We start from the raw sequence: 27,872 nt of genomic DNA, 5'->3' as shown, positions 1-27,872 counted from the left end.
CTTTGTAATTCTTTGTGGTGTGTGTTTGTATGTTTACTACTGCTACATTTTACAACCAAAAATGATAGCTAAAAGCGCTGTTTTCCCAAAGCCTAGCAAGGGACGCTTGAAAAAAGTGACCCTGTTGAAATAAATTTCAGCAATGTGCATACACTATCTCTCTCTTGAGAATTAACAGTGTATGTTAACTTATTAGAAACAGTTGGTGGAGGCTGGAAAGGAAGGGTCGGACAGAATATCTATTTGCATTTAGAGAGATAGTATCATAGATCAGATGTTAAGACATACTAGCTTAAAGTGTTATTTTAAGGATAATTTTGCCTCCTTTCTTTTCCTGCTTTGTCTTGTTTTAAACTATGAATGATTCTGACACTAAAATCTCCCCTTTCCTGTTGCCTTTTATTGTGCCATGTTGGACTTGTTTGATGACTGTACTAGAAACATTTCAGTAATTTGCTCTCATTGAGAAATAGGTCCAGCATTTTCTATGACATTTAGCCATTGCTTGTTTGGTGTGGATTCCCTTTGGCCTCATATTTTAATGTCTATCTGGTTCCCACTGGAATGAATGAGAATATCCGATTAGCCTACATTGTTTTTCTTGTAAGGTAGGCAGTTGTTCTTTTTAATTCCTCTGGTCTCTGTTTCTACAGGCCTGTCGTCTTTACTTCAAAGTGTTACTGGGAACCCAGTCCCAGCCAGTGAAGCTGCATCCCAGAGCACTTCAGCTTCCCCTGCCAACACCACAGTCGCTAGCATAAAAGGAAGAAATCTGCCCTCCAATACCCAATCCTTTATTCCCAAAAGCTTCAGTTATTCTCCTAATTCATCAACTTCTGAAGTCTCTTCAACATCAGCCAGCAAGGCCTCAATTGGGCAAAGCCCAGGGCTCCCAAGCACTACTTTTAAGCTCCCGTCCAACTCTATTGGGTTTACAGGAACCCACACTACTAACCCTGCTGCCCCACCTACTGAAGTTGCCATGTGCCAATCTTCAGAGATCTCCAAACCAAAGCTGGAGTCCGAGTCCACCTCTCCAAGCCTGGAAATGAAGATCCACAACTTCTTAAAAGGTAATCCTGGTTTCAGTGGCTTAAACTTAAACATCCCAATCCTGAGCAGCTTGGGGTCCAGTGCCCCAACAGAAAGCCACCCCTCAGACTTCCAGCGTGGCCCTACTAGCACGTCAGTCGACAACATTGACGGAACCCCTGTGCGTGATGAAAGGAGTGGGACACCCACCCAGGATGAGATGATGGACAAGCCCACATCCAGCAGTGTAGACACGATGTCCCTGCTTTCTAAGATCATTAGCCCTGGTTCCTCAACACCCAGCAGTACAAGATCACCACCCCCTGGGAGAGAGGAAAGCTATTCCCGGGAACTCTCCAATTCTGTACCTACATACCGACCTTTTGGCCTGGGCAGTGAATCACCCTATAAGCAGCCTTCTGATGGAATGGAGAGACCATCTTCCCTGATGGACTCTTCGCAGGAAAAGTTCTATCCAGATACTTCTTTCCAGGAAGATGAGGATTACCGAGATTTTGAGTATTCAGGGCCTCCACCCTCTGCCATGATGAACCTAGAGAAGAAGCCAGCCAAGTCTATCCTGAAGTCAAGCAAGCTTTCTGATACCACCGAATACCAGCCAATCCTCTCCAGTTATAGCCACAGGGCCCAAGAATTTGGGGTAAAGTCTGCCTTCCCTCCATCTGTAAGGGCCCTCCTGGACTCTAGTGAGAATTGTGACCGTCTGTCCTCTTCTCCTGGGCTGTTTGGTGCCTTCAGCATAAGAGGGAGTGAACCGGGGTCTGACCGGTCACCATCACCGAGTAAGAATGATTCATTTTTCACCCCTGACTCCAACCACAGTAGCTTGTCTCAGTCTACCACTGGGCATCTCGGTTTGCCACAGAAGCAGTACCCAGACCCTCCTCACCCAGTCCCACATCGTTCCCTTTTCTCTCCGCAGAATACCCTTGCCGCTCCCACGGGCCACCCACCCACACCAGGCGTGGAGAAAGTCCTGGCCCCCACCATTTCCACCACGTCGACGATTGAGTTTAAGAATATGCTTAAAAACGCCTCCCGAAAGCCCTCAGACGATAAGCATTTTGGCCAGGCACCCAGCAAGGGCACTTCAAGTGATGGTGTCAGTCTCTCAAACCTCGCCCAGCCCAGCTTGACAGCCACTGAGCAGCAGCAACAAGAAGAGCACTACCGCATAGAAACCCGAGTCTCCTCCTCCTGCTTAGACTTGCCTGATAGCACCGAAGAGAAGGGAGCCCCTATAGAAACCTTGGGTTATCATAATGCATCCAATAGGAGGATGTCAGGGGAGCCAATACAGACCGTAGAGTCTGTCCGAGTTCCTGGGAAGGGAAATAGAGGACACGGGCGTGAGGCTTCAAGGGTGGGTTGGTTTGATCTGAGCACCTCAGGCAGCTCCTTTGACAATGGCCCCTCAAGTGCCTCTGAGTTGGCATCCCTTGGGGGTGGGGGCAGCGGAAGCCTCACTGGCTTTAAAGCGGCACCATACAAGGAACGGGCACCCCAATTTCAGGAAAGTGTCGGCAGCTTCCGTTCCAACAGTTTCAACTCAACATTTGAGCATCATCTCCCCCCATCCCCCTTGGAACATGGGACACCCTTCCAGAGAGAGCCAGTGGGGCCATCATCTGCCCCACCTGCCCCTCCTAAGGATCATGGTGGTATCTTCTCTCGAGATGCACCCACTCATCTACCCTCTGTGGATCTTTCGAACCCCTTCACAAAGGAGGCGGCCCTGGCCCATGCTGCCCCACCCCCTCCTCCTGGAGAGCACAGCGGAGTTCCTTTCCCCACCCCACCCCCTCCTCCACCCCCTGGGGAACATAGCAGCAGTGGTGGGAGTGGTGTTCCCTTTTCTGCTCCACCTCCTCCTCCACCCCCTGTTGACCACTCTGGGGTTGTACCCTTCCCAGCCCCACCACTGGCAGAGCACGGAGTGGCGGGAGCTGTGGCAGTATTTCCCAAGGACCATAGTTCCCTCCTTCAAGGGACCCTGGCTGAGCATTTTGGGGTGCTCCCGGGACCCAGGGACCATGGGGGCCCCACCCAACGGGACCTCAACGGCCCTGGCCTTAGCCGTGTGCGAGAGAGCCTCAGCCTACCCTCCCATTCTCTGGAGCACCTGGGCCCAGCCCATGGAGGAGGAGGTGGGGGAGGCAGCAACAGCAGCAGTGGCCCCCACTTGGGTCCCTCACACAGAGACGCCATCAGCCGGAGTGGTATGATTTTGCGGAATCCCCGGCCAGACTTTCGGCCTAGGGAACCTTTTCTCAGCAGAGACCCGTTCCACAGTCTAAAGAGACCCAGGCCACCTTTTGCTAGGGGCCCTCCGTTCTTTGCACCAAAACGCCCATTCTTCCCTCCCAGGTACTGATGGAAACCAAGGGAAAAGCATTTTGAACAGTCTAGAGAGCATTGGAAGTAGGAGTTTGGTTTATTGTTGTTTTTATTTGTTTTCCTTCCTTTGATTTATTTTTTTTAATGACAAAGGGCCTCCCTTCCAAATTAAAAAGTCATACATGCTTCCATTTCACTATTCCATCCAGTCCTCCTTACCACTGCACTTACCGACCTTCCCCAAGCTACTTGTATTTTAAGGCGGGGTGGGGGGCAAAGAAACACAACCAAAGCCACTTCACTTGGCTGGGGGTTTGAGGGGTGGGGAGGAAAACAAATCTTATTTTACCCCATTTATTGAAGAGTATTATTACATTTGAAATAAAACTTCCATCAGTACAGAGAATAATATGTGCAATGTTGGGATGTTATTTTGGGTTTGGCTTATCACATAGTCAATAGAAGGACTCCTGTCCCCTTCTCTCTCCCATTAAGTAACTGCTGTGACCAGCGTGGCCCCCTTTCCTGTATGCTCTGTGCGCTGCTGACAGGCTAAAAGATGTTGCAAGGGAAGATAGGTGGGAGACCATGGACCTGTCAAGGTTGTTTGTTTTGTTTTTAAAGACATACTGAAGTTGGGTTCTTTACCTTTCTCCTAAAATCTTAATTTAAAAAAAAAATCAGCCTCTTCTAAAGGACTATCCATCATTAACTTTGAGGGAGATACAGATCTTATTCTATCCTAGTAAAAATTATTCTTTATCCTTGGAATGAAAGAGCAGGGACTGGCTATAATCTCCAGGTTAAAATAAGGTATAGCTCCAGTACAGAGTAGAGAAAGGAACCGGTAAGCGGTGCGCTGTGACCTGCCCATCCCTCATAAACGAGAATGGGAGACTTTCTGAGGTAGTTTGATGTCTTGCACCAAGCTCTTGCTTCGTGTCTTTCTTGCTTGCTTGACTTTTTCTCCCTCAATTTTCACTTCTGCTTTGGCCGGAAAGAAAGTCATTACAGGTGACAGTTGATACAAAGACGCAACTAAAATATTATCCCTGTATTTTTTAAATGTAAAAGGTAGACATTTTTACCATGGTGCCTCCCTAATGTAAGTGATACTTGGTGGTGGTTTTTAGCAAGGGTTAACTACTAGGGAAAGGGAGCTGTTGGCCTGTATCTTTCTTTCCTCCTTGCCCTAGTCCTGTATTTAGCCCTGTTCTTGGTATTTCAAAGGAGAGGTTCAGTAGTGTCTTTCAGTGCTTTACACCTCTTTAGGTGTGTCTTAATGACAAGTGGGTATCACTGTACATACCTTTACAGAGAACCAGGAGGACCTGAGAAGTCCAGATTTACCCCATTCTACAGCCAGCACATTTCAAGTCTCAAGCCTTACCCTCACCTTCCACTCCCAATAGGAAATAAAGATTTCTGCCCTTAGTCATTTTACACGAGAAGGGTGTGCTTTCCTTCTCCCCAAACTGAAAGAAAGGCTTCTTTGTATTTCTACAACTAGTACTGGGAAAAAAGACAATCAGTACGCTTTGAGTGTTTATAACTTTCTATCTGGGAATACTGAAAAGCAAAGATTGCTTTACTATTATTTTGTATTATTTAGTGTCTTACCCCAAGGTATACACACTGGTAATCTCCAGCTAGATAAGTAAAAAAAATATGTGTTGTGGGTTGGGTTTTTGTTTTGTTTTGTTTTTTAGGGAATCCTAGCAAGTTTCATATTTTATTCCAAGTGAGCATAGAACTAACTGTAGGAAGTATGGGAATTATTTTGGAGTCCTCTGAAATACTAAAGATGGGGGAGAGTGGACAACGTAGTGACAGAAGATGATTCTTTGTGTCAGAATAAACTTGCTTTTCAGATAAAGAGCATCGTAAACCAGTTGTGGTCATAGTTTGGGAGTTTTTGTGTAATTTATTCCATGTTATTTATTTGGGCTCACCAGGTGTTCTGTGGTTAGGAGGCTGCAAGTCCTTCATCTTCCTGATGCATTTCTGGTCTTAAGTCAACTGTTCTTTGACCCTCTCCAGCCTCTCCGCCCTGTAGCTCTCCCCACAAAAATGCATGATACCATGACCTTGTGTGTGGGATGGGGTATATAGTGTAGCAAAGAAAAGAAACAATATAGTTACCTTGAGTCCTGAGACATTTGTTTAGGGGAAAGTGTGATCAAGAGTAAGGGTGGGGTGGGGGCGGAGGGTGAGGGAAGAGTTCTAATTGATTCAAAATTGAAACTTTTTTTTGCAGAAATTAAGTGGGATGTTTTTCATTCTAGAATAAAAGAATGTGAATTCTTTCTGCTGCTCTTGTTTAAGCTAAAAGTAGTGTTTACTTGAAAAGGCTCTCTGACCATTTGATTTTATCAGAAAATGTGGGGTTGTCAGGGAAGTGGCTTCCTGAATGTTGGGGCAGGGTAATTGTCCTCAAAAGCATGATGACAAATACATGAAAGGAAGACCTTGTTGTACAGTTTAAAAGATGGACTTTAAAGGGTTGGGGTTTTTTTGCAGGGTGTTTTGCTTTTTAAGCTACAAAATCCTCATTGAGTTTGTTTCGGGACGGAAGTGAGGACTTGTTTGTGACTGTCAGCTGTTAACTTTAAGGAAATCTGTCTACAGCAGTAAACGAAGACAACAATGTATATATGTGATATAGTGAAACAAAAAAAGACAATTCTGGTATTCATAACATGAAACAAGGGGTTTTTATCCTTTCTGTGTCTGTGATTTAAAACTCCGTGCCCATGCTCTGACTTTTGTATTTCAACCTGAGTTTAAAAATATAATAAACAATTTTTTTTTAAGAAAGCATAATATAGTGTGTCTTGGCAAGGACATGATTTATACGAAAGCAGAATATGCGAGGTTGTTACTATGGTCCTTGGTGCTCACTGTAAAATCACAGACAGAGAATTGGGGGGGTGTCATGAATACACTGGTACCACTTAATTCAGTGATAGTATCAGAAATCAAGTCCTTAAGTATTGTATAAGAGTTTACTCTTCGGTCAGCTTAGATGAGAGCCCTCTCCCTGCTCCCCTCTGCCCTCCCAAAAGATGAGCATAAATAGATTTTAGTTTGATGCCAGGGAAGGTAAAATGATCAAGAGAGTAGGACTTTATCCTTTCCGATCCCAGGAATACAATGTTTGTGATACACATGGTACAGCTAACCTATCTAGATGATGTGAATATGCTAGACTTCCTAATTGCAGAATATTCACTATCAATCCTGAAGTTACCGGTTCATGCAGAATTAAGCTTCAGCTGTTAATTGTTTTGAAGCCGCTGTAAATTACTGCTTTTCCCCTTTTTTCCTCCCCCACCCCCTTTTTTTAATGGGCGGGGGTGCCTGTTAAGATTAAAATTAGATATGTTGGATGATATTCTCACGTGTTCAGTGTGGAAAACAAAACAAGTACATGCTTTAGAGGCAACGACAATGAAATCCTTTTGAAATGTGTATTAATATCATTTAATAAAATAACTAGTTCTGAAGGTTTGACATTTTTCTTTGAGATTTGGGGCTTTGACCAAAGGCTCCTGACTTCTGTGGTGAGCACAACTAGGAGGGAACGTCTCCAGGAGCTGAAACTGCTGCTTTGTGGAGCAGGCCTATGGTTGGAAAAGCTAAATTTTCTCCAGCAAAGACCCTTCTACTTGACTGTCCAGGGCTGAAGGTGAAACCAACGAGAGGATGCAGAAAGGAAGCCTGGATGTATCTCTGAAGATCTGATTGTATTGGCTTTTGGTCTAAGTGCAAGGGGGATTGAGGGGACTGTGTATGCTCCTGCACATCTCTGAGGCACACCGATACCACAGACCACCCGTCTTGTCCCTTCCTTGTGACCACTTACACTTGCCTCTCTTCCAACCTTTCCTTTTCTCTTTTTTATCTTTGTCCCCAATAGTATGTTTTTGTTTTCCAGTTTAATAAAGTATGGTTTCCTTTGTTGTGTGGTTGACTTTCCCCCTCTCACACTGATCTTACCCAGGTGTCCCCTTTGACTTAAGCATTCAGTGTCACTGAAGGCAATCTGAGCCTCTCAGATCTCCATGACCTTGTGGGTTTTCTCTTTGATCCTTTGTGTAATTAAATTTTGAAAAGGGATGATGGGTGGGGTGAAGTCAAGATGTTCAAGGAGTGGTTGGTAATGAAGTGGGATATATTGTATGGATAATTATTTGTGTATGTCTTCAAAAAGTTGTACAATTTTTAAGTGAGGAAGCATTTTTAAAGCAAGCGTAGAGGGGGCACCTAGGTGACTTGGTTGAGTGTCCAACTCTTGATTTTGGCTCAGGTCATGATATCAGGGTTGTGAAATTGAGTCCCACATCAGGGTCCACACTGGTGTGGAGCCTGCTTAAGATTTTCTGTCCCCTTCCCCAAAATAGATTTAAAGCAAGCGTAGAGTTGGGGGAGGCAGTGTTGGTAGGGTTCCTTCTGGTCAGTTCTTTACTCGCATCTACCCTTCTTGCTGCATGTTGGCAATCTATCATATATAAGCCACACTTAATCCCCTTGTCTTGCCGCATCCCTTCTTCGTACTCCAGTGAAGCTTAATAAATGGAATGTTAGCTTTAAGGGGTAAAGAGAGAGTCACTGCATCTTGACCCTGCCTGGGTCACTGGCAGGGAAGAAGGCTCTAAATAGCAACCTTCATTACGTGAAGCTACACACATGTGTCACCGGACACTTCAGAAATAGCAGCCTAGGAACACACCCAGTATGTGGAGTGTACAATTGTACTGGCTGCTTATGGAATCTGGCTCACCTTTTTCCCTGTCCCCTCTTGGAACTTTGACTTGCCCAACTGATTTCTTTCTCCATCTCCAAGGAAGCAACAGCTTTTAGACTTCCACATTCGTCTTTCTGGGCATGTTGAAAATGTGTAACCATCCCCTGGAATTGTTTTTATTTAAGCCAATCTTGTATAAGAGGGATGAGTTACCCCCTGTGTATGTAGACAGTAACACAAACACCATCCAAATGGGTTTTGGGGTATTGGGGCGTTTCTCATACTTGTTTATGAGTAACTATATAGACAAGTCCGGTCAGCTGCTGTTCACAATTGCTGAGTAATAACTCACTGAGGCTGCATAGACAAAGCCACAAGAGATTCGCCCGCAAGTGAGATAGCAGCTCTTAAGTAAACATCCTGTTCTCCCTTCCCCCTTATAGAAGTAAGGAGAAGCACACATGCTTTAAAGGAAGGGAGCAAGTGCACTGTAAAACTAAGAATCAAATTGCTTCTGACTAACTGGGCTGGGGGGTGGGGGGGCACATTTTATGCTTAGTTACAAGTCTGGAGGAAGGGGCATAAGAAGGCTGGTATCTATTTGATATTGCAGTTACCTTATGGCACTATGATTTTATTTTGTTGTTTTCTTTCCCTTTGTTACACAAGAGTCAAAAGTTGAAAATACGGATGTGGGTGGAGGGGCTAGTGACCAGTATCCAACAGAGATAACAAGTATGGGCTGCAGGGTTTTGTTTGATTCAAAAGGGTGCTGGGTAAACCAGTCTGCCCTGAGTCTGTTGGGTTCATAGCAAATTAGATGTTCCAGCAACTTTACTTCCTTCCTCATCCCTGTTCTGTCCCCTCTATTTTTGCAAATTACTCAAATCCTTTGCTGCATAATTTGTGGGAAAGAGGAGCTAAGAGAACTTGAAACTTTTTGCATTTTCCTTTCCATATTTCAGTTGGAGTGGGTAGAAAGGAGATACACAGCGTCCAGTTCCTTGGCTAGGAATCCTTTACACTTAGGTGAAACAACACTTCACATCCTGTATCTTCAAGATAGCCAATCATTGCCAAGGGCAATAGAGCTTAGTAAAGGATTAATTTGAAATCTTGGTTTGGTAGTGGGCCTTAGTTGTACAATGCCTTCTAGAGATGTATCTAGGACTTTCTTTCACAGTACTTTGCTCTTGCCTTTGTTTTTTATTTCAACATCAACCTAAGCTGACACATTCCAGCACTGGCTCCTGTGTTTGGCCTCACCTGACAAATCAGGGTTATTTAAAGGTGGCGGGCGGGGGTCGGGGGGAGAGGATGGAGATGGCTATCTTTGTTTCTCTTCTACAGGCTCAAGAGTTGTCTTGGAGAAAGGAAGTCATAGTAGAAATTCTAGGTAAGCCGAAGGCTTTGTTTTCAAAACAGAGTTCAACTCATCCCCATGCCCTGGTAGGAAGCTTCCCCCCCCCCTTTTTTTTTAATCAGCAAATGTGGCTAGACAAAGTTTTTTGGCATCTTAAAGCAAAGTTAAAAGCTTGGCCCCATCCTACATCTTCATCACTAAGTTGTGGGGGGTTCTGTTTGTCTCATTTTGTTTTTAAATAAATCTAACCTCCCCACACCTACTGTACTTTTAGCCACTTGTCCAGTTCTCTGGGCTTCAAAAGCATTTGGTGACAGTGACAGAAACCTTTCTTTATATATTTTACCCTCTTAAATTTCTCTTTTTTACCTCTGGCATCTTTACTTCTTAGGTGCAGGGAAATTTTGTGAAGAGCTAAGATTTTGAGGTATATGTTGATCCTGATGACAAGTGGAAATGTACTTTACCTTTAATGGAGAGCGTTCTTACATACAGTTTAGGAATATAAAAATAATACCTGTTCAACCAAAGCTTTAGCTAACTTGTGATGTTTATTCTAAAGGTAGAGTAAAGCTGAGGATTTCCCAAAGTGTGACCAATGGTCTAGCATACCCTTAACTGAGGATTGCCTTTTCTCTGGACTTCTCTGAAATCTGCTGGCATGATTTCCTAAACACTTAATTTTCCTTAACTTTGGTTAGAGAAAATCTTTTCTTGGCTTTTTATGAGACCCCTCCTTTCACCCTATATTAAAGGCCTCTTTGGCCCTACAAGTGATGTACCCTGCAGAGAAAACGGGAACTCTGCTACCAAACATGATGCATTAGGACTATTCTGGTTGCTGAAAGGCAGCATGGCATAACAGGCTTTGGATTCAGATGGGCTAGGGCTTGACTTCTCTGAGGATCATTTTCCATGTTTTAAAGGGAGCATAAGAAGAGCTATTACTTGTCAGGGTTGTTCTTGGAATTAAATAAGATAGGGCGTAGCATTTGGCACATAGCAGGTGTTTGGTGATATTCTGGGTGGAAGGTAAGCAGTTTTAGGGATTGATGATTCCCAGACAGACTAATGGGTTAAAATTCCCTGAGGCTGAGACATGGTAGTCACAAATCAGAAATTGTAGAACCAGTGATAAATGTATCGGCCCTCACTGGCTTGCTCTTCTTTGCTTGCTGGCTGGCTTGTTTCCAACAAGAAGAATAACTCCTGACACTCTTTCCTTCCTCCACTGCAACACAAGTTACAGAGGTGATGATGTAGTCGTTGATTGATGGGCATCCCATGAGCCCTCAGTCCAATGCATTGCACAAAGTAAGTCAGTACATGTTTGAGGGATGAGTGCAGGGACCTGCCGTAACAGTGTAGCCTGTTTATTCTACAATCCCTCTACTATCCTAAAAGAGGACAAGGTAGAATGATTAAAGAATGTATGTGTCAGTAAATGTATCCTTTGGAGTTTTAAGTCAATACAGTGATTGATACATTCTGAATTCAATAATTATTGAGAACCTATCATTTTGTTACCTGTAATATAACCTTCCCATCCCTTTCGGTGCAAAGCCATGGGAAAAGTTCTGCCTGTTGTCACACTTTCTGAATATCATTTTTAAATCCTGTCTGCCTTTTTCCAACCCTCCAGACCACCCCTCCCACACACAAGTAATTTTCCTCTTCCACAGTCTTGTCTATTTATTTTTGTATTTCAGGGTGTCAGGAGATGGAACCAAGATCCGGAGTGGTGCCTGTGATTCAAGTCAACGGCTGCCTGCCCCAGAAAGAACCTCTGGCCTCTGGAAGCCTAGATTAAACAGCTTTCTCTGACAGCGCTTCCTCCACAATCCTTGATTCCACTACCATTGGAAACTTGAGAACCATCTCTTACCATCCCCATCCCCAGGTGAGGGGACGAAGGGGAGTTACTGAGAACCTTACAGCTGCCGCCAAGTCCATTTCTCCTCATACTTTACCACAAATGTGACCGTGTTTCAATTTTTACTATGTAAAAATAAATCAAATATACCTAGTCCTCTGTCCTAGATAATTCAGGGAGTGGGAAGAGAAGAGCTGAAGGAAGTGGAGAGCTGGGATGGGAATGAGAGAGGCAAGGTCTTGTGTAGGAAGCAGACGGCTAAGATTCTAGGGTCAGGCACCTCTTTCTGAAGTGATGGGGGAGTATATTGGAAATAAACTCTCTTGCTAGAGAAAGCATGGTGTGATAGGAGAGTGTAAGACTTGGATTCAAAATCTAGCATCAGCACTTACTGTTTTACCTTAAGTCACTTATATTATCCTACCTTGAATTCTTCCATGTGTAAGATTAAGAGGTCTCTAAGGTCTCTCTTAAGCACTAGACTATGAAGAGATTCCATGAAGTGCCCTCTGCACATTCTTTGCTCCAGCCTCAACGCTGTTAAATTCATTTATTCCAACAGCTTGTCGCCATTGTAGCGCATTACCCGTGTACCACGCACGATTTACATGAAATTAACTTCAACAACTGGGAGTGTTGCTAGTATTATTCCCATTTTATGGATGAAGAAATTGAAGCTTAGAAGAAGTTAAGTAATTTACCTAAAATTACACAGTGAGTAGGAGATAGATCCAGGATTTACGCTGTTTCCAAAGACTATGCTCTTACCTGCCGGTAAAGACTGTGTAAAAGAAAACCTATGGTTAAAAGGAAATGACTATTTCCTGTCCGTTTTTCTCCCACTCTCATTTCTCAAGAGTTTTCCTGCCCCAGCCCTCAAAGCTACAAGATAGGTTATTGCTACTTTGGGCTGAAACTTCAGGTTTCGGGATTGCGGGTGTGTGTAACAGTTTAGGTCTTCCGCTCACCCGGAACCACCCACACCGCTGCTCGTGCTGTGTGGGGCGTACCTCTTCGGAGTTCCTGGGGGTGGTCCCAGGCTAGAGTGGCAGCTACAGGAACCAGTAGGCATGGGAGTTGTTGGGCCGGAAGCCAATGAGGAATCCGGTGAAGGAGAAGCGACGGTAATTTGTTTAAGGATGTAGGCACGGGTTTGAAGGAACATGGGGTTTTATCAGAGGTGGCGGCAGCTGCGGTTCCCAGGCTTGCAAACCTGCGGGCTACACACGGTGCGTGAGGTACCCAAAAGTTAGGAACCGCCTCGGACCCAGTCCAGCTGAGGTCCAAGGTGTAGGCTCTCAACCGAGCCTGACACCCCAAACCATAGCTGCCGTGAGTCCCTGGACCCGGCTACCCTAAGCCCTTAGTTGCAGCCATCTTTTTCCTAGGGTCAACAGACTGGGCAGTATAGGACTCCCAGCCCAGTATCACCCAGTCCTCTTACAGACCTAGGGTTAGGACCAAGATCCCTTCCATATTCTCACCTCCCACCAGTCCCAATCTCAGAAAGGAATGATGGGACCCGTGTTTCCTCCTAACCTCTTTCCCTCCAGGCAGCTGTGCCGACCCCTCCACACTGGTTGGCAGAGCGGTTTGGCCTTTTTGAGGAGCTATGGACTGCTCAAGCAAAGAGGTTAGCAAGCATGGCACAGAAGGAACACCGGACTATTAAGATATCACTCCCTGGAGGCCAGAAAGTGGAGGCTGTGGCATGGAACACAACCCCTTACCAACTAGCCCAACAGATCAGGTACCAGACCCATTTTATACCTGCCAGGATTATCCTTCTTCCTCTGTACTTCGCAGGACTTGAACAGGGGATGAAAATTCTGCTTGCTTCTATTCCATCCCTATCAAGACTGCCTTTTCCTGAGGATTCATTTTTATCTGCATTAGTTTCCGTGTCTACCCTTCATTTATTATCCATCGGGAAAAGAAATGATAGGTTTTATTGCTCTGGTGACACCTTTCCCCATTTTCAAGTTTGGAGGTGTTGAGAGATTAGTCCCTCTCTTCCCCTGTGGATTGTACCCATGTCTTTTTCTTTATCCTCACCCCTCCCCTCGCCCAGTTCAACACTGGCAGATACTGCAGTGGCTGCTCAGGTGAATGGAGAACTTTATGATCTGGAGCGGCCCTTGGAGACAGATTCTGACCTCAGGTTTCTGACATTCAATTCTGCAGAGGGCAAAGCAGTAAGTTTCTTCCTTTTCAGGAATACCGTGGGAACTAAACTAAGGGATATGTATATATTTTTTTAATATTTAAAAAGATTTTTATTTATTTGAAAGAGAGTGAGCGAGACAGAGGAGTGGGAGGGGCAGAGGGAGAAGCAGCCTCCCTGCTGAGCTCGATCCTGGGATCATGATCTGAGCCAAAGGCAAGACGCTCAACTGACTGATCCACCCGGGCGCCCCTATATATATATATATGATATATATATATATATATATATATTTTTTTTTTTTAAGATTTATTTTTTTAAGAGAGGGGGGGGGGGGGCTGTGGAGGGGCAGAGGGAGAGAGAGAGAGAAACCCAGCAGTCTCTGTGCAGAGCGCAACACAGGCCTCCATCTCAGGACCCTGGGTTACAACCTGAGCCGAAACCAAGAATCGGACACTTAACCAACTGCACCACCGAGGCGCTCCTAAACTAAGTGGGCATATTTCTAGTATTTCTTTTGCCTCAGTTTCTCCATTTGCAGTTGAGAGAGAGACATACCACAGACTGCTTGTCTTAACCAGCCCTGGCTAAGCTAGAAACTCATGATGAAAGTTTTCAGCCTAGGTCTATTAAGTAGACATCATTTGCCCTAGTAAAAAGAGATCATAAGCTGAAAATAGAAAAATAATATGCCAGTTCAGGGATGCCCGGGTGGCTCAGTTGGTTAAGCGTCTGCCTTCCGCTCAGGTCATGATCCCAGGGTCCTGGGATCGAGCCCCACATCGGGCTCCTTGCTCTGTGGGGAACCTGCTTCTCCCTCTGCCTCTGCTGCTCCCCTTGCTTGTGCTCACTCTCTCTCTCGCTCTCTGACAAATAAATAATAAATCTTAAAAAAAAATGAAAGCAAGATAATATGCCAGTTCAGTCCCTCAACTCTGCAGACATTATAAGTCATCTGTAGCATATACTTTTTAATTCTTTTTGTTAAAGATTATTTATTTTTTTGAGAGAGAGATATAGCGAGAGAGAGCACGAGCAGGGGGAGAGAGAGAAGCAGGCTCCCCGCTGAGCTGGGAACCAGACATGGGGCTCGATCCTAGGACCCCAGGATCATGACCTGGAGCCAAAGGTAGATGCTTAACCAGCTGAGCCACCCAGATGCCCCTATATTTTTTAATCCTAACTTGACTTACACAGCTGAGCACACAACTGGCCTCCTTCCCGCTTTGTCGTCTTCATGTCAGCTTAGGTAATATGGACCTCATCTATTAGGAGCCAGAAAAATGGAATTTTGTCACCTCTGTATAAATGGTGACCAAATCCTAGAGGAGGGGTTGCAGCACATTAGATTCCTGGGATAGAAGAAAATAGAACTAAAAGACCAAACAGAGCCCTTAGGAACTACCATCTTAAGTAGGTAGTTTACTCTGAAGCCCTAAAAGGGGATGTTATAAGAGCAATAAAAGAAGACTGGGCTCCTGCTTCTATGCTCTAGGACTGGGAAGCACCGAGGAGTAGGGCTCGGGGCTACTCTCATCCGTGCGTTGCTTGTACTAGCTTTTGTTTTCTTTTCTATTCAGTTTTTGTTTTTTTCTTTTACTATTTAATGTTCACCCCCAAGGTCAGGTTCCCCATTTTGTGGTAGTTATTTGTAGAAGAGCCAAACTGGTTTCACACCAGCTTCTCTGAGGAGAGGATTGGAGAGTGAGGGGTTAAAGGAGAAGGTTATGAAGTCCTTACTTGTGAACCCAGGTGTTCTGGCACTCCAGCACCCATGTCCTGGGGGCAGCAGCTGAACAACTCCTTGGTGCCGTCCTCTGCCGAGGTCCAAGTACAGAATGTGGCTTCTACCATGATTTCTTCCTGGGAAAGGAGCGGTGAGTAGTGCAAGGAAAGAATGATTCTGGGGTGCTTTCCTTTTTAGATATTTCACCATATTTTATTTCATTTTTCAACTTTTTGGAGTATAATTGACAAAGTAACATATTTAAAGTGTACAGTGCTCGCTTCGGCAGCACATAAACTAAAGTGTACAATGTGAGGGGGCCCTGGCTGGCTCAGTCAGAAGAGCATGCGACTCTTCATCTTAGGGTCGTGAGTTCAAGCCCCATGCTGGGTGTAGAAATGACGTGAATAAATAAACTTTTAAAAAATAAAAAAGCGTACAACTTGGTAATTTGGTGTTTGTATACATTGTGAAAGGATCCGCACAATTGTGTTCATTAACACATTCATCACCTCACTTCCTCGTTTTGTGTGTATGTGAACACTTAAGGTTTGCTCTTACAAATTTCAATATATATACAATATGGAATTATCAACTGTAGTCACCATGCTATACATTAGCTCGTCAAACCTAATTCATTTTATAACTGAGTGTGTACCCTTTTACTAGGGTGGTTTCTGCCCCCTTTTTCTGGGGCATCAGGCATGTTCAATTTGGAGGAGAAAGTTTGGGGAAGGGCCTCTCCAGGCCTCAATTGTGATATCGGTGCCATTTTCTCCACTAGTCCATGTCTTTCCTTTTCTGATTCAGCTTGAAACTTCTCTAGTCTTTGTGAATTAACTTTTTACTTCATCTTTCATTACTAGTGCTCTAATTTTTTCCATCCATGTTGCCTGAATCCAACTTTTAATTTCATACATAGAGCTTTTGCTCCTGCTGGAAAATTTATACCTGATTTCCTAATTATGTTTTCTCTCAGTTTGTCTGTCTTTGCCAGTAATTCTAGATGTCTCTGGAGAGCAGGATTTCACCCCCTAGCCAACAGGTTTGGCACCCAGGTCATGCTTCTCAGCAGATGCAAGCCAGCCAACTCTCATCTTTCCAGGACAGTCCGGGGCTCAGAGCTGCCTGCTTTGGAGCGGATTTGCCAGGAACTTGCAGCTGCTGCTCAACCCTTCCGGAGGTTAGAGGTGTCTCAGGATCAGCTTCGCCAGCTATTCAAGGTGGGGTGGAGGTGCACACATTTAGGAGGAAGACCCAGAAGCATGAGGGAAGGGGTAGCTCTCTCCCAGGACATCTATATAGGAATAAAGACTTATCCTCACTCTCCTTTCAGGATAACCCCTTTAAGCTTCGCCTGATTGAGGAGAAAGTGACAGGTCCAACAGCAACAGTATATGGGTGAGAGCTGTCAAAATGGAGGGAAAGAGGGAGAGGTGGGATGCACCAAAGAAGGCCAGAAATGGGATGAGGGAAAGAAGGTAGAAGGTAATCTGTTGCTCCGGAAAAGGAATAGGACCAGGAAATAGTTTTATCTCCCATTGCTTTTGCTCTCTCTGTAGAACAGTTCTTCATTGTTTTTCTGTCTGCTGAAGGCCATGAGCGGGAGAACACTAGAAGCTCAAGGATTTGGAAACCACTAAGTGGCCTCTTCTTTCTCCCAGGTGTGGCATGCTGGTTGATCTTTGCCGGGGCCCCCATCTTCGGCATACTGGACAGATTGGAGGACTGAAGCTGCTAACGGTCAGTTGTAAGGGCAAAGTTAGGTTGAGACTCCTGTGTTCACTGTGATGAGCGGGGGAATGGGAAGATGATCTCTCTCAGCCCTTTCTCTCCTCTGATAGCTGAGCGGGGAATCCAGGAGAAAGATTTTTAGTTCCTCCCTTCTGCAAACTCCCAGTCTGATGGCAGATGCTGGGCACCCTGCCAGGGTCCAGAAGCCAATTCACATTCTGTAGTTGAACTTCAGTGGTAGGGAGATGGAGAGGGAGCGTGTGAACAGGTTGGACAGGGTCACATGGGGGGAGGCTCCTGTGGAGAGAGGGTGTATAGAACACCATTTGAAGGTACAGGAAGAATACGATAAGTCAAAGGCATGCCTTTTATGAAAATACTGTTCCTGGGCCAGGTGAGTTATTATTAGGTGGAATGGGAGCAGGGAGCTGGGGGAGAGGCAGGTATACACAGCCAAAAGCGCTGAACTGAAAACCCAGCCATTTGTGTTTAGTCCTAGCTCTGCCATCAGTGAAGTATGTGGCCTTGGGTAAATCTTCTTTACCCACTTTCCCCATCTATAAAAGAAGGTTGTTGTTAATTCCTGTCCTGCCAGTAAATCCCCATCACAGAGACAAAGTCAGCTAACACAGGAGAAAGTGAGGAAAAACTAAAAGTGCTATAAAACATGGGCTATTTCTTGTTAAATCGTTAAAGAGAAGAGCAAGCAGAGGCATTTGAATTTCATGTGGCCAGGAGTGGGAGATTGATAAGTGGATGGGTAGACTGACATTTGACCAGAGCCTAAGGTTAACTCCGGTGAGCCATCATTGATTAGAAGTGGGGGTGGGGAGGTCCTAAGTGCACGGGTGCCTGTGGGAGAATGGGTAGAAAAAGAGGTGGCAGGATAAAGTTAGGCTGGACACAAGTGGGGATTAGGAGTCTGGGAGTCTCTTGAGTCTATAAATGTGGCAGGGGGTCTGGGGGGATAGTGGAATCACGCTGGTGGAGGCAGTGGGAGACAGGATGAGCGTGAGATGGGACACTGTGGGGCTTAAGCTCAGTATCAGATAAGCATCATTGAAGGATAGCTTAGGTACCTGCAGTGCCCCCATCTTCTCTCTGGCTCCCTGTGTCCTCCCATAGAACTCCTCATCCCTGTGGAGGTCCTCGGGTGCCTCAGAGACACTGCAGCGAGTATCAGGGATCTCCTTCCCCACAGCAAAGGAGCTGAGGGCCTGGGAAGAATGGAAGGAGGAAGCGGAGTTACGGGACCACCGGCGCATTGGGAAGGTACAGAGATTGGGAGAAGGGGAATGGATGTGAAGGAACCTGATGGTGAAGTTGGGAGCAGATTATGAATCCAAGAGATTGAGCATCTCCATCAGTTGTTTCTTCTGGGTCCCAAAGTCCCCACTTTGTCCCTTGAGTGATGTTGCCATTCCTGTACAGGCACAGGAGCTCTTCTTCTTCCATGAACTGAGCCCTGGAAGCTGCTTCTTCCTGCCTCGAGGGACAAGGGTGTATAACGCACTGGTGGCTTTTATCAGGGTAAGGGGGACCCAAATCGAGAGGAAGGAAGACCAGGGAGGAAATCAGGGCCCAGAAGATGCCAAGTGTTAAAAGAGGGGGATTAAACATAAACATTGTGAAGTGCTGGTGACCTTTAACAAGGTCCTAGGAATGTCTGGTTCACAGGGTCGGGGTGTAGAGAGAGAACATGGTACTTAACAGATTGTGGCTGACATCAGCATGACCTGAGGTCTCGGGAGAATCACACGCCTGCCACCCTGCCACCTCTCCCCCAGTCCCTCTGACATTCTGTGTCGGTACCCTCCTCTTCAGGCCGAGTACACCCGCCGTGGTTTCTCAGAAGTGAAGAGCCCCACGCTGTTTTCTACGAAACTCTGGGAGCTGTCAGGACACTGGGAACATTATCAGGAAGACATGTTTGCCCTACAGCCCCCAGGCTCTGACAGGCCCACCAGCTCCCCGAGTGACCACTCTACCAGCCATCCCACAGATACACTTGCCCTCAAGCCCATGAACTGCCCTGCGCACTGGTGAGCTAGGAGCCCGGAGTCCTGGGTCCTCCCAGGGCTGGGGGTGGGCAACCAGGTTGCCCAGTATGAAGTAATAGAAAGCACCTTGGCAGAGCACTGGGACACCTGATTTGAGTCTTGAATCTGCCCTCCAGCTAACCTGTGAATTTGGCGAAACCATCTACCTCTCTAAGCCTTAGTCTCCTTGTGTAGCATCAAGGGTTTGGAGTTGCTGTCCAAGGTTCCTCTTTCACCTCAGAACACAGAATAGGGGCGCAGTACATGCGCTGTTGTTCCTAAGAAATGTACTTTCGGTCAGGTGGGGCCTCAGTGGGAGGGCAGGCTAAGGCTGGACAGGGTGCTAGCTGATGGCACAGAGAAAATAAGCAAGCACATTGGCTAGAGGAGCAGTCTGCAGGGGCTACTTTTCCCTGTGGCCCTGACCTTTCCGTACCCCATCCTCAGCCTGATGTTCGCTCACCGGCCCAGATCCTGGCGAGAGCTGCCCCTGCGACTGGCAGACTTTGGGGCCCTGCACCGGGCCGAGGCCTCTGGCAGTCTGGGGGGACTGACCCGGCTGCGGTGTTTCCAGCAGGATGACGCGCACATCTTCTGTGCACCGGACCAGGTGGCTCTTCCCCAACTCCGCCAAAGCATTTCTTTCTTTTTTTTTTTTTTGGTGTGTGAGTAAAGCGATAGAAGTTTATTAAGTGAAGATACAGAAAAAGCTCTGGGGGGCGCCTGGGTGGCTCAGTCATTAAGCATCTGCCTTCGGCTCAGGTCATGATCCCAGGGTCCTGGGATCAAGCCCTGCATTGGGCTCCTTGCTCCGTGGGAAGCCAGCTTCTTCCTCTCCCACTCCCCCTGCTTGTGTTCCCTCTCTTGCTGTGTCTCTCTGTCCAATAAATAAATAAAATCTTTTTTTAAAAAAAAAAAAAGCTCTCAAGAATGAGGGGGTCCCAACAGGTTGCCCCGCGAAAGCATTTCTAAACCACTTTCCATTCTCCATATGAATTGCCAGTGTTCCCGATTTCCAGTCTCCCTCTTCATATACTACAACTCAGTTACATGATAGCCCTAACTGTCCTCTATGTTTCTGCCTTGTGTTTCCCCCCCGAACTCCTGTCACTCCAGAGCTCTAGGTACCATACAGCTTCACCCACTCTGTTTTCTGCCTCCAGCTTGAAGCAGAGATCCGAGGCTGTCTTGATTTCCTCCGTTCTGTCTATGCCGTCCTTGGCTTCTCGTTCCGCCTGGCACTATCCACCCGACCGTCTGGCTTCCTGGGAGAGCCTTGCCTTTGGGACCAAGCTGAACAGGTAAGTAGGTGAAGAGGTAGATAAACCACTCTCTAATGGGGGAGGGGAGATGGGAATCGGGGTCCTCCTTAGAGGCATATGCTAAGCAGGTCATTTGTTGGGGACTGGAGGGATCTGTTGCTCATAAAGTCTAAGATGACACATTCCTGTCTTGTCTCATCCCCTCTTAAAGGTCCTTCAGCGGGCCCTGGAAGAATTTGGAGAACCCTGGGACCTCAGCCCTGGAGATGGTGCATTCTATGGGCCTAAGGTAAGTTGGGGACCCTGCTAAGAGTTTTATTTATTCATTTTTTGTTTTGTTTTATTAGATATTTAATAAACACAAAGGAATATTTTTAAACTCATGTAGGATATAAAGAGCAGTACATTTCCTGCCCCCATGAAGCTTGTGGTCTTGTGAAGGGTGTGGGAGGTAAATAGGCATTTTGGAGCCACTGAATCCGCACTGTGTAGGTACCAAGGGAGCACATCACTCAGGAAGGTCAGGAAAGGCTTCTTGCAGGATTCTCTTTCTAACCTGAAAGGTCATTGTTGGCCAAGTACAGAGGAGTTCTAGGTGGGAACAGTACAGGCAGAGGCTGAGGGCAGGGTAAAAACTTGCAGGGCAAGTTGGAAGAAATGGGAGAAGTTGGGAAAAAAGGACTGGAAAGTGTCTGCTGGGTTCAATGAAAAGGCTGTTAGATTTTTTTTTTTTTTAAAGGTTTTATTTATTTATTTGACAGAGAGACACAGCGAGAGAGGGAACACAAGCAGGGGGAGTGGGAGAGGGAGAAGCAGGCTTCCCGCTGAGCAGGGAGCCCGATGCGGGGCTTGATCCTGGGACCCCAGGATCATGACCTGAGCCGAAGACAGACGCTTAACGACTGAGCCAGCCAGGTGCCCTAAGGCTGTTAGATATTGAAGGACCAGGGCACCTGGCTGGCTCAGTCGGTTAAGCGTCTGCCTTTGGCTCAGGTCATGATCCCAGGCTACTGGGATCAAACCCCACATTGGGCTCCCTGCCCAGTGGGGAGCCCGCTTCTCCCTCTGCTGCTCCCCCTGCTTGTGCTCTCTCGCTCCCTCTGTCAAATAAATAAAATCTTAAAAAAAAAAAATATTGAAGGAACATTTTTGGTAAAGTGGAGGCTGGGGTAAGGGGCCTGAGTAGTCGAGAGATTCTGATGAAGGGAGAAATTTGAGAATGTTTAAATGCTCTGATGAAGAAGAGCCTGTTTGGGTCAGGGAAAAGCTGAAGTTGTAGAAGGGTTTCAGTGGAGGGAATTTCTTGGGTAGTTTTGAGGGGGTAGGATTGAGAGCCCACAAGAGACTACCTTTGCCATCGTTCTGGAGGCAGGAAGAAAGATTGGGGGTACGTGCAAGGAAGTCTGTATATGTGACAGGAAGTTGAGACATTTTTCCATCTTGTGATATCATTATCTGATTTCCCCGTGAGATGGGAGTAGGGCAGAGGAGAGTTGTCAGTGAAAACAGTGAAGATAGGAAGAGGAGAAAGCTTGAAAATCCTTGAGAACAGGACACAGAACTGACTAGGGCAGCAAAGGATTGCTGACAGCAGCAAGGGCGCAGTTAAAGTTCAAAACAGGGACCTGCATGGTGACATCAGTCCCAACATTTATGCATCTGTGTGGTATGGGACATGTTGGGCAGCTCTGAGCGGTTCTGTTGCAGGGCCAAGGAGGTGGGAAGCCAGAGTGCCACCAGGTTGGGGTTTTGCCATGGGCATGTGACAGGAGAACAACAGTGGAAGGGAACCAGGGAGAGGGGTTCCAGCTGCATGGGGAAGGACGGAAAGGTGGTAGGGGCAGTGAATGGGAAAGAAGCTAGAAATTGAAAAGCCATTCGTAGGAATAATTGTCAGAGCCAGAAGACCAAGAGACCGTAATCAGAGCAGGGTGTTGTGATGCACTGTTCCAGAGGTGCAGCCATTCTGGGCAATGACAAGATGAAGGCTGTAGCCATGCATGAATACATGTGAAGATCTCTTGAGATGACGAGCTCAAGGGATTCAGAGGCCACGGTGTGGGTGGGTCATTCATTGTCAGTGTTGATGTCTCTTAAAGTTACACCACTACTGAGCAGAAAGAGCCACTGCTGGAATGCCCAGTGAGTGAAGTAGAGTATTTTACAGCTATGACACGTCTCTCAAAACAGCCTGGGATATGGGTGGGTAGAAGGTGGGTGGTACGTTCAGTAGAGGCTACTGCTTCTGGTTGCTCTTATGCCCTCCCATCTGTCTCCTCTAGATTGATGTGCACCTCCATGATGCCCTGAGTCGGCCCCATCAGTGTGGGACAATCCAGCTTGACTTCCAGCTGCCCCTGAGATTTGACCTCCAGTACAAGGGGTACAGAACCTTGCCCAATCCCCTTTTCCCTTGGCTGCCAGCAGAATAGGTGGAGAGCAACTTCCCCTTCTATCTTTGTCCCTAAAAATGAAACCCAAATCCTCTACACCTTTGCTGGAGCTAAATATTTCTGGAAAACCAGAAGGTGATCTTGGGTGTGCATTTTGTGACACTTCTCTATTCCATCCATCCCCCTCTTCCTCTCCAAGGCAGGCGGGAGTCCTGGAGCGTCCAGTCCTCATTCACCGAGCAGTGCTAGGTTCTGTGGAAAGGATGTTGGGAGTGCTGGCGGAAAGCTATGGAGGAAAATGGTGAGACCTCTGGCCCCAGATTTCTATTCTGGTCCTCAGACCAGATAGTGCATGCTCCAGATCCTGGTCTCCTCAGATTCCCTCTTCTGTTTTCCTCTCAAATCAACTCTCTGCAGCCACACTATGGTCAGAGCCAAAGTATTTGTTTGCCTTCCTCTTCTCTCTCCACCAGGCCATTGTGGCTGTCCCCGTTCCAGGTGGTGGTCATCCCTGTGCAAACTGAGCAAGAGGAATATGCCAGGGAGGTGAGGACAAGCTGGGCCGTGTGCACAGGGGTTGAAGCAGGACTACCTGGAGTCCAGGGCTGAGCAGTGGGTAGGAAGGGGTCACACAGCGTAGTGGAAGGGAAATAGCACTTGGAGCCACAAGACTGGGCTCAAATGGATGCCGGCCTTTATGCTGGAAATTCCACATCTGAGAAATGAGACTGAATGCCTTGCCTGTGGAGATGCGTGAAAATTAAACAAATTAACAAATGTTAAATGCTGACAACAGAGCACAAAAGGGGCCTGGATAAATGTTGGTTTCCTGTTTCCTTTCTAGAGAGAAGTAAGGATATGGATGGTACCAGAGTCAAGTAGCTGGTTGGGTAGCACTGTGGCTAGAGCAGGCAGAGTCGGGGAATTGGTGGCTGGCTTGGCTCCAGTAGGAAGCGGACAGAAACTGGGGGGGGGGGGGGTGGGGAGGGGCCTCAGTGCAAAGATGAACAAGGAGGGGTTGTCAATGAGAAACGGAGAGCCTTGAAGCAGAGGATGGAGGAACAGATCCAGGGCATGGGGAAGATTGGTATCAGACTATTCTAGCTTCTTAACCTTCAGTTCCTGGCATCAGACCTCTGCCCCTCTGCCCCAGGTACAGCAGAGGCTGCAGGCTGCAGGGCTGGTCTGTGACCTGGATGCCGACTCAGGCCTGACCCTCAGCCGAAGGGTCCGCCGGGCTCAGCTCTCCCACTACAACTTTCAGTTCGGTAAGTGACCAGCAGGGCAGGCCCTCGGAGTCCTGCACTCTCCACCGACTTCCTGTGCTGTTCTTTCTTATTAAATTTGCTTATCTGTGTATTTGGGTTAATTGGGGTTCATTACCTGATCTGGATTCAGGACACCTGAGCCATTTGGGTCCTAGGTTCTTTCACCCCCTGACAAGCAGTTCTCAACCTCAGAAGAGTTTCCTTTTTTTTTCTTTTTTTCTACTACTAATTTATTCTTTGCATTTGTGCTGAGTCATAGAGAATTACGTCACAGGCACAAAAAGCACTTTTTTTTTACCAACACCTAGTACAAAATAATATTCTAAACAGAACAAAAAAAGCACAAAATCACAGACACTTGAGAAAACATTTGATGAGATTTAGGTTATTAAAACATAGGGTAGAAAGTGAGCGCCTTCAAGACTAGGGGTTTGTGTGTAGCCAGGCAGTGTTTGAATTTTACCTGCTGAGCCTGTATTTTCAGACATCTCCACTAAAGTGCCCCTTGAGACTGAGGTGGGAGAGTGTGAACCACATTGGCTCTGGCGATATTGCCAAAGGTTCACAGTATTTTGATGCAAAAATAGCATTTCTTTTTAGACTCAACATTTTATCCTTATAATTTTTATATGTTTTGCCATTCCTAATTATATACGTAGTAACTTTAACGTTAATTTCTTTATTTTTTAAATTAAATTAAAAACATTTTTAATTGATGTATAGTTGACACACAATGTTACATTAATTTCAGGTATACAGCATAGTGACTTGATACTTCTATACATTACTTGGTGCTCATCACAATAAATGTAGCTACCATCTGTCACCATACAATGTTATTACAATATTATTGACTATATTCTCTATGCTGTAATTTTCATCCCTGGGACTTACTTATTTTATAAATGGACGTTTGTACCTCTAATCCTCTTCACCTATTCTGCCCATGCCCCCACCCTGCTCCCCTGTGGCAACCACCACTTTTTTTGTTCTCTGTGTTTATGAGCTTGTTTCTGGTGTACGTGTGTGTTGTCTGTTCATTTGTTGTTGTTGTTTTTAAGATTTTATTTATTTGAGAGAGAGAGAGCACAAGCAGGGGGGAAGGGTAGAGGGCGAAGCAGCCTCCCCACTGAGCAGGGAGCCCGACGTGGGACTCAATCCCAGGACCCTGGGATCATGACCTGAGCTGAAGGCAGACACTTAACGGACTGAGCCACCGGGGCACCCTCATTTGTTTTTTAGATTCCACATATAAGGGAAATCATATGGGGCACCTGGCTTGCTCAGTTGGTAGAACATGTGACTCGTTGATCTCAGGGTTGTGAGTTCAAGCCCCATGTTGTGTGTAAAACTTACTTTAAAAAAAAAAAGTGAAATCATATGGTGTTTGTCTTTCTCTGACTGACTTCACTTAGCACAGTATCCTCTGGGTCCATCTATGTTGTTACACATAACAAAATCTCAACTCTTTTTTGGGCTGAGTAATATTCCATTGTGTGTGTGTGTGTGTTTGTACCCCCCACATCTTTATCTGTGTATCTGTTGATGGACACTTGTGTTGCTTCCATATATTGGCTATTGTTGATAATGTTACAGTAAACATAGGGGTGCATATATTTTTTTTGAATTAGTGTTTTCTTTTGGCTGGGGGTGGGGGGTGGAGGGTAAATACCATGCAGTGGAATTACTAGATCATATGGTATTTCTATTTTTAATTTTTTGAGGAACCTCCATACTGTTTTCCACAGTGGCTCTGCCAGCTTGCCTTCCCACCAACAGTGCACAAGGTTCCTTTTTCTCCCCTTGCCAATCCTTGTTATTTCTTGTCTTGATACTAGCCATTCTGACTGTTGCGAGATGATAATCTCATTGTGGTTTTGATTTGCATTTCCCTGACAGTGTTGTTAAGCATCTTTTATGTGCCTGGTGGCTATCTGTATGTCATCTTTGGAAAAATGTCTGTTTAGGCCCTTTGCCTAGTTTCAAATATGACTATTTGTTTTTTTGGTGGGGTTTTTTTTTTTTTTTTTTTTTTTTTTGGTGTTGAGTTGTTTGAGTTCTTTATATGTTTTGGATATTAACACCTTACCAGATATATCATTTATGAATATCTTCTTCCATTCAGTAGGTTGCCTTTTCATTGTGTTGATAGTTTCCTTCACTATACAAAAGCTTTTTAGTTTGATGTGGTCCCAGTCATTTATTTTTGCTTTTGTTTCCCTTGCCTGAGAAGACATATCCAGAATAAAGTTGCTAAAGCCACTGTCCAAGATAATAGCACCTATGTTTTCTTTTAGGAGTTTTATGGCTTCAGGAAAACAGTTTTCTTCTGACCCTCATCCAAGCTCTTGGTGTCTATTAGGTTAATTAACCAAATAAGCCTTAGAGAGAAAGGGACAGGAAGGATTAATAAGGTCCTAATTAGTTAGCTTTGTTTATTCTGGACCCAGATGGAGTCAGCCCTAAGGGGTGACCAGAAAGACCTTAAGAAGAGTCAGGCCACCTTGTTCCTTTTTTCATTTCTCCACCCAGAGCTTTGTCTTGAAGACAAGGAGCAGAAACTCCTCATCAGATTACTCAGTTCTCTTGTTTTATACACCCACTCGCCAGTGGCGTTTAGAGTAAGTTGCCCCATGGCTCTTGTACTCTTGCCACCCTCCCCTCCCTCTGATGTCCACACACACACACAGTTTCTCTCTGGGTCTGCTTCTTGGTCTGTTTGTCTCTCTGGCTGACCCTACCATCTCTGACCCTTAGGCTCCTGACTGGAAGTGATAAGGCATGGAGAGCATGTCTGGAACATTCTCTTGTCTCATCAGCATGATGGGGACCGGAGAGCAAGAGGTGGCTAAATATACCCTTTTCCTGAACTGTATCTGGGCTGTGCTCTCACCCTTCCCAAGACTTAGGTCTCTTGAATTTTTGCATATCCCATGTGGATAAATGTGCCCTAACAGCCCCAAACCTCCCCTCTTCCTGCAGTGGTTGGCCAGAGAGAGCAGAGTAAGAGAAAGGTGAACGTTCGGACTCGAGATAACCGCCGACTCGGGGAGCGGGACTTGACTGAGGCTGTGCAGCGGCTGCTGGAGCTCCAGAACACCAGGGTCCCAGATGCTGAGGAAGTGTTCTGAGCTTTTGTGTACAGATGCGGCAGGAGCCTCCCTTCATGTGGGAGACCTTGACCCGACTGCCAGAGTCTGGAGGCCCCCAGACCCTTCAGAATTCATGTGGAGGCATGAGTTTGCTCTCCTGGAAAGACATCTGATCCGGGGGAAGCTGTAGCTCTTTGGATGTGTGGAGAGTGAAAGTATAAAGAATAAACTTGAAGCTCTCGGGTATGTGTCTTCATCTTCATCTCTGACTCCTGAGCAGGGGCTAAAAGGGAGTTTGACTCTGTCTCCGTCTCTTTTGTCCCGGGGCCCTGGGGAAACAAAGGGGGCAGCCCTGGCCTCTCACTGGTAGGGGAGCTCCTGGGATAGCTGTCCTGTCCCCCATCCTGGACTCTTTAGTGCCCTGTTTCCCCAACCCCAATTCAGGAGGCTGTACCTCTCCACGGTAGGCAGCATGAAGACAGAGGAACCGAGGCATAAAATAAGGTCTCAACATCTGTCTTTTTTTTTTTTTTTAAGATTCTATTTACTTGAGAGAGAGCACGAGCGGGGTGGAGGGGCAGAGGGAGAAGCAGACTCCCTGCTGAGCAGGGAACCCAACGCGGGGCTCAATCCCAGGACCCTGAGGTCATGACCTGAGCCAAAGGCAGATGCTTAACCGACTGAGCCACCCAGGCGCCCCAGGTCTCAACATCTCTTACTGCATGAGTCTCAGAATCCATTTCTCTGGGGATCATAAGAATGCTATCCTCCCCTCAGCCCTGTTCTCTTCAGCCCTCTTAGGAGACTTCAGGGTGAATTTG

General features: G+C 46.2%; 2 protein-coding genes across 12 annotated transcripts in view; both read left to right on the top strand.

The window, feature by feature from the left end:
* Positions 1-7,349, top strand: part of RPRD2 (regulation of nuclear pre-mRNA domain containing 2) — a 99,759-nt gene extending 92,410 nt beyond the window's left edge. For 3 of the 7 annotated variants that reach the window (XM_073888455.1, XM_025858300.2, XM_025858299.2), the window contains one exon: positions 654-7,349. In XM_073888455.1, coding sequence (XP_073744556.1) covers positions 654-3,427 — 2,774 coding nt within the window. In that variant the 3' untranslated portion in view covers positions 3,428-7,349. The remainder of the gene's footprint in view (positions 1-653) is intronic. The other 4 variants (XM_025858301.2, XM_073888456.1, XM_073888458.1 and 1 more) reach the window with 2 other exon arrangements.
* A 5,127-nt stretch (positions 7,350-12,476) lies between these two features.
* Positions 12,477-27,297, top strand: TARS2 (threonyl-tRNA synthetase 2, mitochondrial). Of its 5 annotated transcripts, none has more exons than XM_073888480.1 (18): positions 12,477-12,602; positions 12,927-13,123; positions 13,445-13,568; positions 15,290-15,414; positions 16,243-16,486; positions 16,600-16,664; positions 16,928-17,006; positions 18,123-18,269; positions 18,429-18,527; positions 18,822-19,039; positions 19,484-19,646; positions 20,200-20,337; positions 20,510-20,587; positions 22,581-22,681; positions 22,891-22,992; positions 23,165-23,237; positions 23,845-23,959; positions 26,942-27,297. In XM_073888480.1, the coding sequence occupies exons 1-18, from the start codon at positions 12,537-12,539 to the stop codon at positions 27,088-27,090; spliced, it is 2,283 nt and encodes a 760-aa protein (XP_073744581.1). In that variant the 5' UTR covers positions 12,477-12,536; the 3' UTR covers positions 27,091-27,297. The 5 variants fall into 5 exon arrangements, 4 of the variants coding, with proteins under 4 accessions (XP_073744581.1, XP_025714113.1, XP_073744583.1 ...); XM_025858328.2 differs by having other exon boundaries at positions 16,369-16,486; positions 26,942-27,291; XR_012376902.1 differs by lacking the exon at positions 26,942-27,297 and having other exon boundaries at positions 22,895-22,992; positions 23,845-23,895.
* Positions 27,298-27,872: the final 575 nt, after the last annotated feature.

This window comes from Callorhinus ursinus, unplaced genomic scaffold (assembly GCF_003265705.2).
Source record: "Callorhinus ursinus isolate GAN/ISIS: 27379988/994484 unplaced genomic scaffold, GSC_fseal_2.0 scaffold90, whole genome shotgun sequence".
Lineage (NCBI taxonomy): Eukaryota > Metazoa > Chordata > Mammalia > Carnivora > Otariidae > Callorhinus > Callorhinus ursinus.
This window is presented reverse-complemented; position numbering and strand designations above follow the sequence as displayed.

What these genes read in the sequence shown, in the direction of transcription:
- TARS2 (XM_073888480.1), top strand. Translation starts at nt 12,537, where the DNA reads ATGGGGTTTTATCAGAGGTGGCGGCAGCTGCGGTTCCCAGGCTTGCAA. An exon ending in ATGAACTGCCCTGCGCACTG is followed by an intron (nt 19,040 to 19,483) that starts GTGAGCTAGGAG and finishes CCCCATCCTCAG; the next exon opens with CCTGATGTTCGCTCACCGGC. An exon ending in CCACTACAACTTTCAGTTCG is followed by an intron (nt 23,960 to 26,941) that starts GTAAGTGACCAG and finishes CTCTTCCTGCAG; the next exon opens with TGGTTGGCCAGAGAGAGCAG.